Source organism: Notechis scutatus, chromosome Z (genome assembly GCF_049901735.1).
Source record: "Notechis scutatus isolate UNSWTSFEM ecotype Mainland chromosome Z, rNotScu1.2, whole genome shotgun sequence".
Classification (NCBI taxonomy): domain Eukaryota; kingdom Metazoa; phylum Chordata; class Lepidosauria; order Squamata; family Elapidae; genus Notechis; species Notechis scutatus.
Window position 1 is genome coordinate 70500660 of NC_142025.1, and position 23142 is coordinate 70523801.

The 23142-nt window shown below is 36.5% G+C and overlaps 1 protein-coding gene across 4 annotated transcripts in view; it reads right to left on the reverse strand.

The window, feature by feature from the left end:
- Positions 1-23142, reverse strand: part of GLI3 (GLI family zinc finger 3) — a 438979-nt gene that overhangs the window by 22946 nt on the left and 392891 nt on the right. For all 4 annotated transcript variants that reach the window (XM_087946735.1, XM_087946734.1, XM_087946736.1 and 1 more), the window contains 3 exons: positions 7088-7237; positions 5779-5943; positions 3441-3731 (listed from right to left, as the gene is read on the reverse strand). In XM_087946735.1, the coding sequence (XP_087802861.1) occupies positions 3441-3731; positions 5779-5943; positions 7088-7237 (606 nt within the window). The remainder of the gene's footprint in view (positions 1-3440; positions 3732-5778; positions 5944-7087; positions 7238-23142) is intronic.

The window sequence follows — 23142 nt, forward strand, 5'->3', positions numbered from 1 at the left end:
AATATAACTAATTTATAACATGTTGACTTTTTTTTTAGCTAAAGTGAGCTCAGAGTTCATTGTATATGCTAAGTGAACATGCTATGGCTACTTTTCTAGCCATATAATATAAATATATAATATTTATATAGAATATAAATCCTACTGACATCACTATTGTCACATAACAAACATGACAGTGGTTGCCAACTGGTGGTCCGCGGACCACTGGTGGTCCGTGAGAAAATTTTGGTGGTCCGCAGAGAAATGTCCCCGTAAGCAGCTGGAGTCACTCTCATCTCTTGAGAGCCCGCCAAAGTTTCCCATGCCCCTCGCACTTTAGTGCTTTGACTCCCAGGGACAGGAGTTCAGCCAAGCTACCTGAAAAAATGTCTGTCTCTCGAGGAGCACTTGTGGAGAGAAGCATCTGGAGTCACTCTCATCTCTCAAGAGCCTGGCCCAAGTTTCCCATGCTGCTTCTGTGAGCGCTTCTCGAGAGAGATGATTTTGCAGATAGCTTGGCCAAACTCCTGTCCCTGGGAGTCAAAGCACTGAAGGGAAACTTTGGCCGGGCTCCTCGAGCGAAGGAGGAATGCTGAGTAGCACGGCATTCCCGCACCTTCCAGCCATTTCCATTGCTGCTTTTGCCCGCCTGTCCCCCCCCCTTTCTGCAACAGCACCATTACCTCGTCCTGGCCGGCAAGGGGTGCACCGCTTTTTGCATGTTGCACCACCCGCAAACTTGCACATTACACATGCCACCCCCTACGGCGGAGATTTCCAACCCCACCAAAGGCCAGTCCCATATGCCAGAGCTGCAGTAGTCACAAGACTGGCCCTTTGGTCATCCTGGAGCAGCTCATCAATGGCAGGCCAGTCCTGTGACTACTGCAGCTCTGGAATATGGGACCGACTTTCCCACCAACATCAGCAAGCCACCGTCAGTCAAAATTCATATTAGTGGTCCATGGGATTTAAAATTATGAGTTTGGTGGTCCCTGAAGTCCAAAAGACTGGCGACCCCTGGTATAGGTTTGTACTTTGAATAAATTCGTCATTCATTTACAGAGAGAGATTTTCTCCATTTTCTACTCTAAAATATTTCAGATAATCAAACATTTAGAAATGTACTTCTGCAGTTGTAGATACATTAATATCATCTTGATCATGAACAACATCTTTGAAAATTGGAAATGAGAAACAAAATACTTAGAACTTCCGTTGTCATAGCTTAAGTGATGCAGTGGAGATTCAATATTCATACAATTCTAATTAAGATTTTAAAAAATTGCTTTCAAGAACAGTATCTTCAATATTTTTATAACACATTAGCTATGGTATTTGCCTATCAATTTTACTGCTATAGGCAGACTTCTTGTGGACTAATTTGTTTTGGAATAAAATCTGGATGATCAGTATAACAATAGGATTCCTGCATCATCTAAGATAAGCAAGCAAGAACTTTCAGGACTAACTAGCAGCCACATCAAAGTATTCTGCCAAAACTAATAATATACTGTGTTATATGCCTTTGGTTCAGTCTTAAGTGGAATGTTTTAAATTACTTAGTTCAACATGAAATGCCACGGGAATGGCTACAGTTTAATGCTAGTTCAATGAACAAATCTGAGGGTCAGAAGCCTGTTCTTACAGCTGGAAAATTCTTCACAGCAGTAACAACTAAAGAGCAATTACAGATGTATAGGTAAATATCTATATTTCCATATATGACTAGTTTTACAAACTAACTGGGTAGTATGCCATTTGTTATAAAGTATGTTTTTATAATAGTTGTGAATACAGCTAATGAAATGGTTTCAAGTAGCAAGTAAATGAATTTTTAACTACAATGAAAATAATGTGGAGAAATTAAAATTCCCTCACCTTATTACCCACTGTCCTTAGGAAGATAGAACATGGCATTAAAAGCATTAGGTAGAAGAAACATTGGATTAGTAAAACAAAAGACATAAGACATTTGGTTATACAATACATACAAATCAGTTATTTTAGTGCCAATGTTACATCAAAGTATATTTATGTATTCCTGCAATAGTCTATTTTGCCTCTTCACTCTCAAAGGTATTTAGATCCTGGAATCTTAACTTTATTATGAAACATTTTTTAGTACACCTTAAATACTTTTACATTAACATTCAGTCCCTCAGGGCCAATTTCTGATTCAGCATCAGATTTGAAGACAAAGAAAAGAGCTTTTGCATATACTGTAGGACATGCCATCCATTCAAGTCAGAATGAGAAAAATATATTCTCCCACTCTTTATTGGTCAGAAAGGCTATCATAGCAAAGAACATTACTGCAAAAATTTGCATAGATTTCTAGGATATGGTGACTTATGAAAAATATTATAGATAGTATATACAGTAACATATAACCCACAATTAAATATAACTTATTCACATCTGCCTTTCAAAAACTGATTATTTTCCAGGGCTAAGGGGGGATTATTACATCACGAAAGCTTCAATTTACAATAGAAGTGTTACTCATAAACAAATTAAGATTAATTTCATTCTGACTTATGAAGAAAATATTACTTTATGATTTTAAATTATATTTGTAATTGACTAGAATTCATAATAAAACCATTTTTTAAAACTTTTATATTAGCAGTCAATTAAGGCAGAGGCACACTGCAAAGTACACAATAAATAATATATTGGTATGGCCAGTATTTGATCCCCCCCCCTTCATGTAATATTTGCTTTTCCTAAAATTCCATGGTTTTGCAATGGAATATTGATATAATAGTGTGTTCTGGAGCCTTCAAGTTCAGACCATATGGAAATAGTTTCTTCTATTAATTGATAGAAACTAATTTTAGAATGGCAAGTATATTCTTGGGGAAAGTTTTATATAATTCCAATAATACTGAAGAACTCTTCACAAGAAAGAGTCCTGCAGGATTGGGAATTAAACAGATAAACTTGTCTGGAAGGTTCAGTGACAGATCTAAATTTCCAAGCCAACCCAAAGCATTCTACTAGGATACACTTGGTTAAGCTTGATAACAAGGCAGTTTGCAAACAAAGTTATTATGGAAGATGGTCATTATAGTCATTCAAATGAATATAAATTTTCATATTTTTTTTTGCAGTATGCATTGTATACTACCACTAATTTTTAACTTTTAAATGGTGTTAGACTATTACAGATACACAAGTAACACTCAGTTGTCACTCCACATCACATCTGTGAAAATATACATCACAAGAAGATACAAATTTGAGTATAAAAATTATGTGAAAACCCATTAAATAGGTTTGCTGTTCTCTGTTTGATGAGTTCCTCTGAACTATATAGAGTGCAATAGCTTCCTTATTATTATAAACAGATATTCGGGCAGGGGGGGAACCCAAATGTAACCGTGCTGTAATAATAATATTAATGAACAATGTATACTTTTATATCCAAGGAATAAAAAGAAATAGAAGCTTACCATTGGCTTCTCTGACTTAACAGCTTTAACTTGGAGGCATTCTTCATGCTTTGAGGTAGTGTTGCTGAGGCCTTTTTGCTCACTAATTGCACCCTGAATCAGGTGGCCTGGGGATCTGTTTTGGGAATGACTGCCTTGATCTCTTGGTGGCGGATGTCTTGGATGGATATCTCCACGTTGCTTTTTAGTGACATGTGCTTCAGGACCATGTACAGTTTTTACATGTTTTCGGAGAGAACTTGGGTCTGTATAGCGTTTTGTGCAGCCTGGTATTTTGCAGACATAGGGTTTCTGTAAATGGAAAAAGTGCTATCATTGGTTTTGGATTGCTACAATGTCTTAATTAATTGGATGGAATATTTTGTCCTGCTTTTGACAACAATAATAATAAGCCTGTTATACAAATTGAGCTGAGACTGACCAAGAGAAGTGCTGGTAATGTGGTAGAATCCCTGATCATGGGAAAATTTGAACCAGGATCTGGTTGTTAAGCACAGTAGTGCTTTTCATTAATATCTACTTCCCTCTTCAGCAAATTGCTAACTTCCTTTGTGATTATATATATATGGCATTCAGCTTTGTTCGGGTATTTTCCCACGTCATTGTAGTTGTGCTTTTAAAGTTGTAGCAATGTTTCGGCAGAATCTCATCTGCCATCATCAGGCTTCTGTATAGTGTTCATCTAATAATATACTGTGGGGAGTCTGTTTGTGCCCAGGTGTTTGGCTGGCTTGTGGTGTAGAGATTTTTTTGTTTGAGAGTGCAGGCTTCCAGATAATTGACAATCTGGTGGAGTCAACACAATACAGAAGCCTGATGATGGCAGATGAGATTCTGCCGAAACGTTGCTACAACTTTAAAGGCACAACTACAATGACGTGGAAATACCGAACAAAGCTGAATGCCATACATGTAAGTACCCGCGAAAACTTAAGAATATATATATATATGTATATGTATATGTATATGTATATGTATATATACATTCTTAAGTTTTCGCTTAAAGTTGTAGCAATGTTTCGGCAGAATCTCATCTGCCATCATCAGGCTTCTGTATTGTGTTGACTCCACCAGATTGTCAATTATCTGGAAGCCTGCACTCTCAAACAAAAAAATCTCTACACCACAAGCCAGCCAAACACCTGGGCACAAACAGACTCCCCCTGATACCTTCAGCTCAAACACACCCCAACCAGGCACCCAGATGAAACCTAGCTTCCTAATAAATGATAGCCGTCCGTTTACTCGGAGCCAAGCCGCACTAAAAGCCTCCAATACCGGAAACACAATTTTGCCAGCCAATCGAGACAAAAAAAAACCTCCAAAACAGACAGAAGATATTAGAAACACCAATCAAGCAGAGCACAGTAAACTCCAAGACCAATAAACACAGACCAAGACTCCCAACCAATCAGGATGAAGAAAAAACCATTCTGGCACAGCGTAGGCTAGCACCAAATTTAAAACAGAAACGGCTGTGAAAGTCTGACTCACAGACGAACACAATACAGAAGCCTGATGATGGCAGATAAGATTCTGCCAAAACATTGCTACAACTTTAAAAGCATATATATATATTCTTGTTTGTTTATTAGAAACTACTTTTCTACTTTATTCACAGTTGGCTCAGGAATCTATTCATAGTTCATCTTTTCAGTATATTAAAGACCAGTCTCCAAACATAAAAGAAAGAATTGTGTATCCAAGAAATGCTTGTATAGCATTTGTTGGTTACATGTACCTGTTGTGACAAGAAGACACATATTGTTTATGTGTATAATTACTAACCAAGCCAAAGAAGATGAAAAGGGGTAATGAGATCAATTATCAGTAGTTATACAGCTGCAGATTATCTACAATATCTGTTTTTTCTAGCAAGCATGTCATACTTCCAGCTGGAGTGAGAGAGACAAGGAACTAATATTCAAATGTATGACAGAAGCCAGGGAAAACCTGGCTAGAATTGGTTGAGTTAAACAAACACTTATATTTTTGGCTGAGTTAGATGTCACTCATAAAAACTTGCTAAAATCTTCCCTATAAAACCATCAAAAGTGCATTGTTTGGGTCTATTTCGTGAGTTAAACAGGATTTTATTTGGATGTTGCAGAATCAAAGTTATTCCTTATGTCCCAGCAGTTGAAGCAGATTTAAAAAAGAAAACATAGATTCTAGAAGCAATTACTTGCTTCTAAATCATTTTTTTTCTTGAGTTTCATTTTTTTTATGTATTTTTAAAATACAGTTGAATCATAAATAAATGTTTTACTATAAATAGTTTTGATAGCACTTCACTTATGCATTGTTTGAGGATCATACAAATCATGTGTTTTCTTACCTCATTAGAATGAGTTCTGTTTTGATGTTTGGCACGATCAGATGCATTTGAAAATGCTTTGTTACAACCCTCATGTTCACAAACATATGGTTTCTCTCCAGTGTGAGATCTCAAGTGGGTTTTCAAGTTTTCTAGCCTGGAATAGGCCTTCATGCAGCCTTCAAACTGAGGGCAAAATATACTATTATATTATTCTAAACATTTCTTTACAGAAGATGAAGTGTGGAAAAAGAAATAATACAGTAAAATACTCCACACCAAAAGGCAACACAGCTTTCATGATATAGCCATAGTAGCAATATGTTCTAGATTTTCTTCATTTTTTTAAGGAACCTGCTATAATCTTAAAATAAAATAAAAGCTCAGCTACTTCCTTAGTTTAGAAAGGATGCTTTTACACAAAGAAATAACTATTATTTTGATATTCTAAGGCACTGGCAAGATTTCAAACCTATGCATGTTTCCAAGTAATAAACAAAAAAGACCAAGGATTTTATGATTAATGTGTCTATCTGATTATCCCACAAAAAAAGACAGCATGCACACACTTGAATTTAATTCAGTCCAACTTTTTAGATATAGTGATTTTAAAAAGGGATTAATAAAGCCTTCCCTAACCTGGAAGTTTATTAACCTACCCATTTAAAAATAAATAAAATAAACATACTTGTAGAAGATTACTTTTCAAAGCTACTAATCCAAATAACTGGTTCAATTTTATGTAGAAAGGATATATATATATCCTTTCAGAAATCCAGTTACTTAAAACAGCCTATTGCATTAATGCCCTTTTTCATGAAGTATCTGGCTTGCTGAAGATGGAATCTGTTATATTTTTCTAGGGCTAATTCATAGAAATAGTATATTTAGAATGTTTACAAAATGTCATTAAATGGAATAAATTCTAATTTGAAATTCAAAATTTTATAGAGAAGATGTTCCATTTCTTTCCTGTTTTCTATCTCTATTTTTTTTTCAAAATGGGATAACAGGTTTGGGACATATTTATGTAATTGCATTATAATTATAATACCCATTGTTTCATTTTTAATCCCATTTCAGCGGTTTCCACTTTGAAAGATTTTTTGCATATTGTTCACAGTATGCTCTCCAGCAAATGAAATCAATATCACTGACAAATGTAGATAATTTATGAAAAAGAAGAAACTCCAACAGTGTACAAACATCACTTTGTACATAATATTTTAAATACATTTTAATGTTACCAAATTGTATTCAAACAGAAAGAAGCAAAGAAGGAAGCAAATCAATAGGTGCATCTTGGTTTATTATAACAGTGTTTACTCACAGTGCATTTGTGTGGCTTTTCTCCTGTGTGTCTCCTCATATGTACAACTAGCATGTATTGGGCCTTGAATGGTTTCTGCTCTCGAGAACAATCAAGCCATCGACATACAAACTCCTTCTTCTCCCCATGTATGTGATCATTGTTTATATGCTATGTGATTAAAAAAAGAGTTTTGTTTACTATGTACTCACGTTGCACTATTTTACATACATATAAATACATACCTACATATATCTTTGAGGCCAAAAACAAGGGTGAGGGGAGTTGAAGCAAAAGTGAGCACAGCAGGTTAGGAGAGGCATGAGATCCTGACCTAACAGCAGAATTGTCCTGGCCTAACAACTCAGCCTGGACTCCCAAAACTGCTGTCCTAAGTGAAGTGGTCACATTATGTTTTGCCTAAAGGCCGCATCGCTTAAAGTTGGAAACTACAACACCAATTTGGTCATTACTTCCATACTTCATGATTGTTATTCCTTTTTTGAACACTGGGACAAAGGCAAGAAATGTGGTTCTCTAAATGTTGATGAACCACTACCTCAAGCATTCTTCATTCTGGCCATGCTACATGAAAATATTGAGAACTGTAGTTCAGCAATACTTGCAGAGTCACAAATTTCCTATCACTATTCAAGTAATGACAAATCTTCATATTTCTTCAGACTGACACAAGATATTATGAACTTTCATGAGTCGCTATATTGATATGATAAATATCAAATGACAACTGAGTCTGAACAAAGAGTTCAAACAAATATTTAATTATTTAGACATCTAAATGCAGTATATCTTAGCTTGCAATTGACAGGATACTAGTTTTTCTTTTTTCTTAAAAGATTTTTATTATGGTTTCCCACATATACAAATCTCATTCATATTTTTAGCAATGCAATGGCATCAACAAATATATATATATATATTTTCTTAAGTTTCGCTGGTGCATTACATGTATGGCATTCAGCTTTGTTCGGGTATTTTCCACGTCATTGTAGTTGTGCTTTTAAAGTTGTAGCAAGCGTTTGGCAGAATCTCATCTGCCATCATCAGGCTTCTGTATAGTGTTCATCATGAACACTATACAGAAGCCTGATGATGGCAGATGAGATTCTGCCGAAACGCTGCTACAACTTTAAAAACACAACTACAATGATGTGGTAAAATACCCGAACAAAGCTGAATGCCATACACACACACACACACACACACACACACACATATATATATATTTGTTTTCGTAGATTTTCATGGGTACAGGTATGTAGGTCTAGGTGTGTTTGGGTCTTTTCCCCTGTAAGATTAAGAGTATCTTGGCGACATTTCGGTGAGGTCCCACTCGCCATCCTCAGGCTGGTGCTTTCGGCTTCGTGCAGTGCAAGCAGTGTGTGATCGGAGCTGCCGTCTCTCTATAAATACTGGTGGTGGGGGCTGGTGTGCTGGGCTGGTTGGCTGCGCTGCGCATATATATTTATATATGTATATATAATATGAATCTTATTATATACATCTTTTCTTTATATACATCAACACTATCTTTGTATCAATATTTGTTTCTATCTTATATGTTATACTCTATATGTCTATCATTACTTTCTTAAGGCCTCTTAAAATAGTTACATTAATCTAATCTTATTTTTTATATCTATTCTCTAATCATTCATACCATTTATGCCATATTGCATAATATTCGGAGTTGTCCTTTTCTTTCATTTCTAGTGTAAGCATATCTATCTCCATACATTCCAGTATTTTGTGTATAATTAACTTGTTGGGGGGGGGGGGTGTTGAGTCCTTTCCACATTTGTGCAAAAACTATTCTGGCTGCCATCAGAATATGCAGAATAATGTATTTTATCTTTTTTGGGTATTGATCTGTAATTATTCCTAATACGAAAAGCTCCAGTTTAAGTCTGATATTTGGTAATTTCTTGCAGCCAATTTTTAATTTTAATCCAGTATTTCATGGTCTTGGGGCATAGCTACCACATATGATAAAAGGTACTGTCATTTTGTTCACATTTCCAACATTTTGGACTTGATTTGGGGTACATCTTAGCCAATCTCATTGGGGCCAGGTGCCACCTGTAAAACATTTTGTATAAGTTTTCCTTGTAGGCCGTAGATGTTGTCAGTTTATAATTTGTAGTCCATAATTTCTCCCATTCATCTAAATCAATATTATATCTGCAATTCTGGGTCCATGCTATCATAGTATTTTTCACACTTCTTCCTTCTTCTTTAACTCCCAGTAAATATTTATATATTTTGGATATACATTTTTCCTCTGTTCTGATTAGAATTTTATCTAATTTTACTCATTGTCAAATCCAAATTCTTCTAAATCTTTTTTATACCTATTTTGAATTTCTAAGTATGGCCACCAATCAATTATAATTCTTTGTTCTCTTAATTCTTGATTCGATTCAAGTTTGCCTTGATGATCTAATAATTCCTTATAGCTTACCATTTTTCTTATATCTAATCTATTCAGGTGGATCATAGCCTCCATGGTTGACAGCCAGCAGGGTATCTTCATATAATGTTTTTTTTTAATTTTCCTCCAGGTCTGTATAAGCGAATCTCTTATTTGGTGTCGGTTAAAGTAGGCATGTGCCTTACTCCTTTTCCCCCCCAAAAAAGCATGCCAACCTATCTGGAGGTCATGACCTTCTAGCATTAAAGTTCTCTTACCATTTAGCTTAACCCAATCTTTTATCCAATTTATTACGCTGCCTGATAGTTCCCATTCTGGTAGTCCAAAACCACCTCCTACTATCCTGTAATAGTTTTAGTTTAATACGTGGTTTCTTGCCCAACCAGACAAATTTGAGTGTCATTTTATTTAATTCAATAAAGCACTTTTTATCTAATTTTATCCGGATCATTTGGAATAAATACATTAATTTGGGCAAAGTATAATTTGGGCAGTATGGACAACCATGGGATCTGGCAGGGTGAGAGCTGTAGACCATAAACATAAAGCTTTTGCTGTATCCCAGCATAACAGATACAGTGCCCTTGCTGAACTTAACAGGGACACTAAAGTGACAGGTCAAGGTAGTTGTGATAATGATAACTCAAGTAAGCCAGGGATCATGGTCCTAGAAGAAGAACTTATTTTGGAAAGGAGAAAGTGTGAATCGGGTATTATGCACCAGTCATACAAGAAGAGCAAGGCATCCAAAAAGAGAAGTCACCTTCTAGTTGGGGACTCAATCATAAAGGATGTAAATTTAGGAAAGGATACTGAGGTTTTGAAAGAGGTCAGGTGTCTACCAGGTGCTACTGCCAGCAGAGACAAGAAGCGTATTCTTAAGATAGTCAAGAATGCCAGCAGGCACTGTGATGTTGATGCTATTATACATCTTGGTACAAATGATCTGTCCCAGAAGGATGTATCTTCTGTTCAGAAAGACTTCCAGAGCTTGGGGTATGAACTTAGTAATATGGGCTGTAGGCTTATCTTTTCAGAGGTTCTACCAATATACAAGGAACAAAAAGAGAAAGGGCAGCGTGTAGCAGAGTTTAATGTGTGGCTAAAGGAGTGGTGTAAAAGGGAAGGCTTTGGTTTTATTAGTCATGATGTCTGCAGCTGGTCCAATGAAAAACTGTACAAAAGAGATGGTTTGCATCCATCAAAGAAAGGGACTGAGTTACTTGGCATTAAATTCACAGATTTCCAGGATAAACATTTAAAATGAACAGCGGGGACAGGGAATTAATGGATTCAGAACATTTCTGTCCCCAGCAACCTAAAACTAACAAGGATGCCACTGCATGCAAAATAGATGTTTGTGCAGGTAAGATTATCAACCTTGATGCCAACCAAATCCAAGCATTTAATAGTGAGTGCCATACCATGTGCACTAATCAAACAGGTGGCAAGAAAGTAGGGGTAGGCAGGCACAACACAGGTTATGGAGACAGTAAACACAGTGTCAGACATAAAAATCTCAAGTGCCTATATACAAATGCACAAAGTCTGGGGAACAAACAGGGTGAACTCAAACTAAGAATACATGAAGGTAAATATGATATAGTTAGAATAACAGAAACTTGGTGGGATGAAACCCATGACTGGAACATACTGGTAGAAGGATACAAACTATTCAAAAAAAAAGAACCAGACCCCATAAAAGAGGAGGTGGAGTTGCACCTGTATGTAAAGGACCACTATATTGCTCCAGAAATGCATGAAACCAAAGATGAAAACTTCCTATAATGCATATGGGTCAATATGAAAGAAAAAAAGAATGCCATGGCCATAGGTGTGTATTATAGGCCACCCAGTCAAGCAGAAAAAATAGATGTCCTTTTTGCCAGCCAACTAACAAACATATGCAGGAAACACATAACAATAGTAATGGGAGACTTCAATTATCCTGATATCAATTGGAAAACTAATTCTGCACCAAGTGAGAAATCAAATAAGTTCCTAACCAACCTAGCTGACAACTTTGTTGTCCAAAAAGTAGAGGGTGAAACTAGAGGGACAGCCATACTGGACTTAATTCGTACAGAGAAGAAGTAGAGGCAATTGAAACTGCAGGAACTTTCGGTTGAGAGTGAACATGTCATACTAGAATTCAACATAACACAAACACAAGCAACAGAACATAATGACACCAGAGTCTTGGATTTTAAAAGAGCCGATTTCAATAAACTCAGAGAGAACTTGGGAAAGATTCCATAGATGAAAATCCTAAAGGGAAAAACAACTCAAGAATCTTGGGAAACTCTAAAAAGTATGATCATAGAAGCCCAGACCAGCACAATACCACTGAGAAAGAAAAACAAGAAATCCAAGAAGAAACCAGCATGGCTGCACAAAGATCTCTCTGGCAAATTGAAAGAAAAAAGGACAAGTACAAAAAATGGAAAGAAGGACATACAACTAAGGCAGAATATCATCAGATAGTCAGAATCTGCAAAGACGAAGTCAGGATAGCAAAGGCTTAGAACGAACAAAGACTTGCAACAAAAGTCAAAGATAAGTTTCTTCCAACATATAAATAACAAGAAAAAAAATCAAGGAAACAGTCGGTCCACTAAAGAGAGAAGTTAGCAAGGAAGTAACAGGTAACAGAGAGAAAGCAGAACTGCTTAACTCATTCTTTGCATCCGTCTTCACGCAAAAAGAAACTATAGCTCAACCCACCAAAAACATAACTGTAAAAGACAGATGAGAAGTAAAAGTTAAAATAAGCAAACAAATAGTAAGAGAACACCTGTCTGATCTTGATGAAAACAAATCACCGGGGCCTGATGGATTACTTTCCAGAGTTTTAAAGGAGCTGGCAGAGGTCATTTCAGAACCACTGCACCATATCTTTCAAAAATCCTGGAGCACCGGGGAACTAACAGAGGACTGGAAAAGAGCTGATGTGGTTCCCATCTTCGAAAAAGGAGGGGGGGAAACAGACCCAGGAAACAATAGACAAATCAGCCTAACATCAATACCTGGGAAGATACTGGAAAAGATGATAAAAAAACAGATCTGCCAACATCTAGAAACAAGTAAAGTAATAACTAGCAATCAGCACGGGTTTGTTAAAAACAGATCATGCCAAACCAATCTTATTTCATTCTTCAACACAGTGACTAAATTAGTAGACCAGCAAAATACTGTGGACATAATATATTTAGATTTCAGCAAGGCATTTGACAAAGTAGACCACAACCTACTTCTTAGTAAGCTAGAAAAATGTGGAATAGATAGCACCACCACTAGATGGACTCGCAACTGGCTGGAAAACTGTACTCAATGAGTAGTCCTTAATGGGTCTAAGTCTACATGGAGGCAAGTAAGCAGTGGGGTGCCACAAGGTTCCGTCTTAGGCCCAGTACTCTTCAATATCTTCATTAACGACTTAGATGAGGGAATAGAAGGGGAACTTTTGCAGATGATACTAAGCTGGCAGGAATAGCTAACACCCAAGAAGATAGGCTCAAGATCCAGGTGGATCTTGACAGACTAGAGCACTGGGCCATATCTAACAAAATGAAATTCAATGTAGAGAAACACTTAGGCAAGAGAAACCAGAGGTACACATATAGACTATGTGAAACCAGGCTCAATAGCAGTAACTGTGAGAGGGATCTTGGAATCTTAGTGGACAACCAGCTAAATATGAGCCAGCAGTGTGCAGCAGCAGCCAAAAAAACTAATGCAATCCTAAATTGTATTAACAGAGGAATACAATCAAGATCAAGGGAAGTACTAATACATACTATAAAGCCTTAGTAAGACCACACCTAGAGTATTGCATCCAGTTTTGATCACTATATTATAAAAAAGATGTTGAGACTCTAGAAAAAGTACAGAGAAGAGCAACCAGGATGATTAGGGGACTGGAGGCTAAAACATACAACGAACGGTTGCAGGAACTGGGCTTGGCTAGTCTAGTAAAGAGAAGGACCAGGGGAGACATGATAGCAGTGTTCCAATATCTGAGGGGCTGTCACAGGGAGGAAGGGGTCAAGCTATTATCTAAAGCTTCTGTAGGCCAGATAAGGAATAATGGATGGAAACTGACCAAGGAGAGATTTAACCTGGAAATAAGGAGAAACTTTCTGATGGTGAGAACAATCACCCAATGGAACAGCTTGCCCTCAGAAGTTGTGGGAGCGCCATCACTGGAGACTTTCAAGAAGAGATTGGACTGCCATTTGTCAGAAATGGTGTAGGGTCTCCCACTTGGGCAGGGGGTTGGACTAGATGACCTACAAGATCCCTTCCAACTCTGATTATCTGTTATCTGTTAATTAAGATGAATATATTGCCGAGATTATTGTACTTGTTTCAAATAATTCCGATAAAAATGAAAAAAAAAACTTTGAGAATCTTAATAAAATAATAAAATATATTTGGCAGGGGGAAAAAAAGCAAGAATTAATTTAAAAATGTTACAGGATACAACAACTAGAGGAGGTTTTGGATTACCAAATTGGGAACTATACTACCAGACCATGGTGTTAATATGGATGAAAGAATGGATTGTATTGAGAAATACAAGATTATTGACATTAGAGGAACACGATTTGCAATTGGGTTGGCATGCCTCCTTATGGTATGGGAAAAGTAAGTTATTTTCAAAGACATTATATAAGAAATGCTTTATTGTTATTGTGGGAGAAAATTAGAGAACAGCATATTTGAACATACCAGTTTGGCTTGCGACAATGGAAGCATTTATTCATCCAAATATTATTAATATAGGAAATATTGTTAGATACAAAGTCATGTTGAATGAAAAGGGTGAGCTCAAACTAAACAAGAATTGAATAAACAAGGGATTGGTATGGTTTGGTATACACAACTGCAAATACAGTCTAGATATGAAAAAGATGCTAAACTATATGTTTTTTATATGGAATTGACAGAATTGGATAAGATATTAACAGGAACGTAAGAGAGGTTGATTAAAAAAAACTGTATAACTTATTGGGTATCGAATTAGAAGAACAAGTGAAGGAGACAATGATAGCATGGGCAAAAAACTTCGGCTATACAATAGAATTAGAAAAATAGCAGCAACTGTGGGATAGAAACTATAAACTAACTGTCAACTGCATATAAAGAAAACTTGTAAGTTTTATAGATGGCATTTTGCACCAACAAGATTGGCAAGGATGTTTAAAGATAAATCAGCTCAATGCCATCAGACACCTGTGTCATATGTGCTGGACATGTGTAGAAGCCAAAAAATATTGGACAAAAATACATACGTGGTTGGAGAAGATGATACAACAATACATTGATTTGAAACCTGAAATATTTTTGCTGGGATTTTACCAGAAACTTATAGTAAAGAAAATGTACATTTGATTATTCATGTATTAACTGCATCTAGGACTGTATTTGCACAAAATTGGAAAAGCGAAGAGATTCCTATGGATGAGAGTGTGATTAGGAAAATATTAGAATGTGCAGAAATGAATAGATTAACACTTGCAATTAAAGAGAAGGAGCAAACCAAATATTATATTATATGGGAACTATTCTACCGATGCCTAGAGAATAAATATGAAAGTTAGAAACAAAAGCAGATTAGCAAAATATAGAAAATATATTAATAGAATTAAATAAATTAAGATGAGGATTGTTACAGTTTTAGATGTATTATGTATATCAGCATTAAGTGAAGAGTAAACAAATAATGAATATGGATGTAAATTTTAATTGTTATTACACAAGACATTTGTACCCAGACGACACACTGTTTAATGGAAGATGGGTTGTTTGTATTAAAATTTAAAAAATTAATAAAAAAACTTAATTAAGTTAATCATACATAAATTGAATTGGTGGAATTTTTTTGGGCATGCTAATTGTTTCATTGATTTCAGTGAAGTTTCTCATGAGTATCTTAATTTAAATGATATCCAATAAAAAGCAAGTAATAGTAAGTTTGAAATGCAATAATAAAATTACAAAGGTGGAATATTAAACTGAATTTCAAGCATATGGTGTACATCTTATTTTCTATTTCTGATAATTCATCAAGCAGAAAAAAGAGTTGTCATTCATCACTGTCATAGGTAAACTAACAAACAATAGATCAAAACTCATATTCAGAAAGAGTTGCCCCTTTAAAATATACTTATACAAACAAAGACTTTAGGATGCTGTAGTGTTTTCCTTAGACTTTAAGATAGTAAAGGACCACATCGATTTGCAGATATAAAAGAGTAATGCTGAAGGTAAAGGGCTATTGGTAGCAAAGAAAAAGGAAGCTGAGTTGGAGACCTGAAGGAGAAGCTAGTTGTGTGTCGAGGAGAAGAAAACTGAACATTGCCTATTTGGTGAAATAAACAAGGAAGCTAATCCAGTTGAGTAATAAATAGTAACAACTTAGCAGCTCCACTAGCCTTCCGAATCTAGAACAGCTACCGTATAGCCAGCCATCAACAAGCCATTATTTTATCTTCTTCCTGCAAACAGATAAGGACTGAGAGATGGCAAAGCAACTCAGTAAAAGGGAAAGAAAATACCAAGCCATTTTAGATGTTACTGAAGAATGGTGTTTTAAAGGCTATGAAACCTTTTGATCTATTTTATATTTTTAAGTATGACCTAAAACCTGATTTGTTCTTCACCTAAGTCCTCCACAAAAAAAGATAAAGAGAAGCCAATTAAAAACATGAGTAAAAAACATTATACTTGTTCATTTATATTTTGAAGAACATGACCCAATGTTATATATTTGTATGCAGCAAAAGTATGTGAATCTAGGATTAAAAGTTTATTGAAGGGAACATTGAGATACTTCAATCAATTAGGTGTGTATGAGAGCATGCCTTATTTAAATAAAATAATCAGTATCAAAGTGTAATCTTCACCAGACAGGTATATGGAAGTGTGTCATAGTTAAAACAACTGACATTTGTAAGACGGGCAGGGGCTCTGAAAAACAAGTTGCTGAAGTTCACCAAACTGGAAGTTATAAAAAATATTTCCAAAGAGTTGGACTCCACTAGTCTAGTGTAAGGCAGACTGTATATAACTGGAAGCAATTCAAGTATCATTGTTACCATCCCCAGCATGGTTAATCAACCAAAATTGCACCAACAGGAAGGTGTGCAATATTCAAAAAAGCTCAAGGTAGCATTTAAAGTATCTTTTGAACTAGGGAATGTTAATGTTCACAAGACCACCATCCAGAAAACACTGAACATGATGAAGTTGCAAGAAGAAAGCTGCTACTTTCTAAAAAGAATATTGATGCTTGTCTACAGTTGTGAAAAACTGTAATTATGTGGATAAAAAGGATATTGGAAGAATGTTCTGTGGGTTGATGAGATCAAAAAAGAACTTTTTGGCTTGAATAAGTTGAATGGCTTGAATGGTATGTTTGGTGAAACATGTATTCCAATATCAGAACCTAGTAGTATCACAGTTAGTAGTATCATTGTTAACAGTATCATAGTTTGGATTGCTCTGTTAACTCTGGAGCAGGAGAGCCTATCTTCACCGATGAAATTATAAGTTCTGAATTGTACTGACAAATTCTACAGGAAAATATCAGGGTGTCGGTGAACTAACTTGAGAGAAAGTGAGCTATGCAGCTAACAATAACTCAAACAACATAAGTTGCACCATAAAAGAATGGTTAAAGCAGTAGAAAATATTTTGTGTCAGCCAAGTCACTTAGTCTTATAAAAATGTTTTAGATAGACCTGAAGTAGGCAGATGATGCATGGAAAAGTATCAATATCCCTGAGTTGTAGCTGTTTTATGTGTAGAAATGGGTTAAAATTCCTGCAAGCTAATGTGCAGGATTTATCAATCACTTTTGGAAATTAGTTGCTATCAAGGGGAGCACACTAGTTACTGAAAGCATAGGTTCATATTATTTTGCCATATGTGTAGCTTTTGATCATTTTTTTCAATAAATAAAATGAACAAATATTTTTTGATTCATTTGTTTAACTGGATTCTCTTTATCTACTTTTATGACTTTGTCGAGAACAGATCAAGTTTTAGATCATGCAGTATTTATGCAGAAATATGAAAATTCAGAAGGTTTTACAGATTTTTAAGCACCATTGTATAAAGGTTGGAGGGTGGATAAAATATATGGTTAGGCTGAAGAAAACTAACTGTGTTACTATTACTGTTGCTAGAAAATGTGCACAGTTAAGAACATAGAGAAATCTGTAACCTTGTTAAGCAGTCACTTTTAAATATCTCATTAGATACAGATAATGTATTTTAAAGGTAAGTCTATTTTAGGGGTGTATATTAGGGATGTATATTTTGTCTAATAAAACTACCTCATGTAAATACAAGGGAAAAAACATTCATCCTTCTTTTCAAGCAAGAGATCCTATATTAGATATATGTTCTCACGTATTTTCTTCTATTTGTTTTTATTAGTCTTGCTCTTCGACTGTACATAAAGATTGAAGATATAATGTCTACAAGATGAAACCATAATCTCCTTTTTTGGCTTGCATATTTCACTTAGCCAAGGCCAAATAAACAAAGTTAAAATATAAGTCTACATTTAATCCAGGGGTGGGATTCAAAATTTTAAACAACTGGTTCTGTGGGTGTGGCTTAGGTGGTGATGTGACTGGGTGGACATGGCTTGGTGGTCATGTTATTGGCTGGGTGTGGCCAACTCAATATCACTCACATCAAGGCACGCATCTCCTCGCCTGGCCTCTCAAGACTATGGGGATGCTGCAACAGTTGTAAGTGTGGGAAACGGTCATAAGTCACTTTTTTCAGTGCCATTGTAACTTTGAATGGTCACTCCACACAAGCAAAGTACCAGCAAAGGAGGGGGGGAAAACTCCAGACACGTTCCTGAGACAGGAAGTCTAGTCCTGCCAAGAATGTAATAAGGGTTAACAGAGAGGCAGTTTCTATAAACAACACCAGAATGCTTCCTTCCTGTCTTCCTTACAGGATTAGGCCAGTAATTTCTTCTAACAACCGGTTCTCCGAGCTGCTTAGAATGTAAACAACCGGTTCTAGCGAATAGGTGCAAACTGGTAGAATCCCATCCCTGATTTAATCCCAAATAACAGAATGATTTTTAATTTTTAAAATGTTTCTGTTTAGTAAGAGGCAAGTTTACTCAAAACTGCATATAAAAACATTATTTTGACTACTTTTTTTCCTCCAGAAAAGATTATTTTAACTGATCTATGCATAATTATCTACATAGCTTTTTAAAGGGAATTTTTATTCTGGTGTTTTGTTTATCCTTTTCACTTAGGTGCCTATTTGAACAACTGCAGCAACTGTATCATACAGACATTTAATAATATAAACTATTTATAACACAACAAATAAATCAAAGCCTTTAGATAGCTGTCTAATTCAGGTTTCAGATAGCTGTCTCATTCAGGTTTCAAATACTGATATCTTAGGCTTTATTCTATGTGCCTTCTAGTTGAATTAGAGTTATATTCCAAGGTAATAACTTTGAATAAAGTTGTATAATACCAGTAAAGAATAATAAACTCAGCTTTTTATTACCTCCATACAAATAAAAAAAATTGGTGTACATGAAATAGAAATAACATTTTCTTTTAAGTTTCTCTAAAACATTTCAGATGTGCTATATTCTGTTATTTAGAGGTCTGATGAAAGAAAACTTCAAACGTTTTAAGCATTCTACCATAGAAAGCAATAGAAACTTAAAAGAGCTCCTTCCCATAGTTTTGTTCCAGTGCCACAAAATTAAGTGGAATAATGATCAATGGTATTTCTTTTCCACTTTTTAACTACCTGATAAAAATGGGATTAAAAGAATCATGTAAACCAAGGACACAATATTTTTTGCAGCTTCATGTACTATGCAAACATGAACCAAGAAAAGAAGTAATAATAATGCATTTTTAACAGCTCAATTAATGAACCACCTTAGGACAAAAACACATTTTTTTCATTGCCTAAAAGAAATTCTCTTAATACCCATCTATATACACCTACATACAGGAAACAGTATTTTTCCTGTATTCAAAATGTTTCTCAATCTCTGAATATTAGGTGAACTGATTTTTAAAGTAATTTCTTTTAAATGAAAATTCAAGTCAAAATTACAAAAAGGCAATATGCAACTTTAAGAATATTGCAAATATGCATCTATATTCTATAATATCTAAAGCATTTTTTCTTATTGCTTACCGCCTACGATGAAATAAATTTCTTGAATATTACAGTAACAACATATAACATATCATCTAAATTAATTTTATAAAATTATTCTTGTACAATTAGAAAAAGGGGCTAAAACTACCTACATAAAAACTCTATGGAAAATTAATTTATAAAATAAATATACTTGCTGCCTTAATAAATATATGAAAAAATTAGGCCATAGATAAACATGAATACTTTTCTTCATCTAAGCTTATGCTTTTTAATAAAACATGTTAGTAGAAAAATTGTTAGATTTTGATTTTTTCCACCATCATCAGACTCTCTAAGACAGTGGTCGCCAACTGGTGGTCTGAAAAGAAATGTCCCCCCAAAGCAATTAATCTAGGCTGCATGGGAACACAAGGCTGTGCCACCCACATGGCCCGCCCACCCGCTGGCCCCCACCCTTCGGCCGAGAGCAAACCTTACCTTGAGTAGAAGCACGCAAGCTGGAACTGGAAGGTAAGACCAATGGTGGGGGAGGGAAATCCATCCCAGGGTGGCTTGCTGATGTTGGTGGGAAAGTTGGTCCCATATTCCAGAGCTGCAGTAGTCACAGGATTAGCCCTTTGGTCATCCCGGAGCAGCTACTTGCATTTGTGTGGTGCTCCTGCACCTTCCAGCTCACCTCTCCTGGCTTGGGCTCTTCCTCGATGGCCGCCTGCTGTAGGAAGCCTCTCCCTGGACCGTGCGCGTACTAGGCTCTCCCCATGGGGCGAGGAGGTCCCCACCCACCCACCAGCAGCAAGCCCAGTTCGGAAGAAGAGGAAGAAGCTCCAGGCACCAGGCAGTTGCGCTGCATCCCACCCTTACCAGAGCAGAGCACCAAAACAAGAAAACTGATAACGCCACCCATTCCAGGCCTCTGAACTGGATGGTAATTTGCCCCCTCCACCTCTTCCCACCACCACCAGCTGGTACTTTTCCTGTCCCTATAGCTCACGGCCATTGAGGAAGAGCCCAGACCAGGAGAGGTGAGCTGGAAAATGCTGGAGTGCCGCGCAAATACAAGTAGTGCAGTGCTCCTGCACCTTCTGGCCATCTCCATCGTTACTTCAATCCATCTGTGCCGCCAGCCCCCTCTTGCTGCAACAGCACCATTACCTCGTTCTGGCTGGCGAGGGCTGTGATGCTTGTTGCACTATCCACAAATTTGCACAATACAGGTGCCAGCCCCTACGGCAGAGATTTCCAACCCCACCACGGGCAGGTCCCATATTCCAGAGCTACAGTAGTCACAAGACTGGCCCTTTGATCACCCCAGAGCTACTGCAGAATATGGGACCGACTTTCCCACCAATGTCAGCAAGCTACCATACACAATTCATATTAGTAGTCCCCGGGATTTGAAATTATGAATTTGGTGGTCCCTGAGGTCCAAAAGATTGGCGACTCCTGCTCTAAGATCATAAGAAATCTCAGAAGTGGTTTCTAATTAAATGAAGGAACCAATGATTTTCTTTTTCATTCTCATATTGATTTTGATGTTGATTTCCAGCTTCTTAGAAATTTTAGAAATTGTACCTAAATTACAAACTCCATTCAAGTGCACAATTAGAGGTTATTAAGCAGCTTGATGCCTACTATAACAAGTGAGAATGTATTCAAATGCATAAATTAGCAAATAGATAGGAAAATAATATATTTTCCCTATATCTTGCTATATATACTTCCCTGACAAAAACTCTGGAGACATTCTATGTTCATTTATATCCAATTTCTCGGTTTGTTCTACCTGTACACTGTTCTACAGTGCATTCAGAAAGTATTCAGATCCCCTTCACTTTTGTCAATTTTGTTGTGCTAATTTTACTGTTGCTGAAATTCATTTTTTCTCATTAATCTACATTAAGGACCCCATAATGGCAAAGTGAAAACAGAATTGTAGAAATGTCTGTACATTTATTAAAAAGAAAAAACTGAAATATCACATTGGCATAAGTATTCAGATCCTTCACCCTGTTCTTTGTTGGAGCACCTTTGCCAGCAATTATAACCTTGAGTCTTTTTGGGTATGACGTGACAAGATTTATATACCTGGATTTGGGGATTTTCTGCCATTCCTCCTTGCAAATCCTCTCAAGCTGAGTCAGATTGGATGGCGACCATCGGTGCACAGCCATTTTCAGATCCTCCAAAGGTGTTCAATAGGGTTCAAGTCAGGGCTTTGGCTCTATGACTTCCCCCACTCTACAACGTTCACAGAGTTGTCCCTAACCCACCTCTGTTGTCTTGTCTGTGTGCTTAGGATCATTGTCATGTTGGAAAGTGAACCCAGTCTGAGGTCCTTTCTGCTGTAGAATAGGTTCTCACTGAGGATATCCCTGTACTTTGCTCGATTTCCCTCTATCCTGATCAGTCTTCCAGTTCTTGTTGCTGAAAAACATCCCCACAGCATGATGCTGCCACTACCATGCTTCACAGTTGGGATGATATTGGACAGGTGATGAGTGGTGCCTGGTTTCCTGCAGACATGTTTAGAATTGAAGCCAAATAGTTCAATCTAGGTTTCATCAGATCAGAGAATCTTGTTCCTCACCGTCTGAGAATCTTTCAGATGCATTTTTGCAAACTCCAAGGGGTCTTTCATGTGTTTTGCACTGAAGAGAGGATAGCCATTCTACCATAAAGTCCAGATCGGTGGATGCTGCAGTGATAATCATATTTCTGGAACTCTGTCCCATCTAGGATTTCTGAAACTAAGTCATAGTGACCTTAAGATTCTTGATCTTAAGAAGGTCCTTCTCTTACTAAGGCCCTTCTTCCCCAATTGCTCAGTTTGACCTGGCAACCAGATCTTGGAAGTTTGTGCCGAACTTCTTTCATTTGAGAATTATGGAGGCCACTGTGCTCTTAGGAACTTTCAGTGTAGCAGAAATTTTTATTGTAGCTTTCCCCAGATCTGTGCCTTGTAATAATCCTGTCTCTGAGCTCTGCAGGCAGTTCCTTTGACCTCATGGCTTTTTTTTTGCTACAGTATGCATTGTCAGCAGTAAGGCCTTCTGTGTGTGCCTTTCCAAATCATGTCCAATCAATTTAATTTACCTTAGGTCAACTCCAATCAAGATATAGAAACATGTCAGCAACGATCAAGAGAAATGGGAATCATGGGAGCTAATTTCAAGTGTTGTTGCAAAGAATATTTATGCCAATGTGATATTTCAGTTTTTTCTTTTAAATAAATTTACAGATATTTCTAGAATTCTGTTTTCACTTTGTAATTATGAGTGTAGATTAATGAGAAAAAATGAATTTCAACAACTGTAGAATTAGGCTACAGCATAACAAAATAGACAAAAGTGAAGGGGGTCTGAATACTTTCTGAATGCAGGCATGATATTCCCCTCTGAAAAAAAAATCTGAAAAGTAGCCAGGGATGCAGGGGTTACCTAAGCACCCG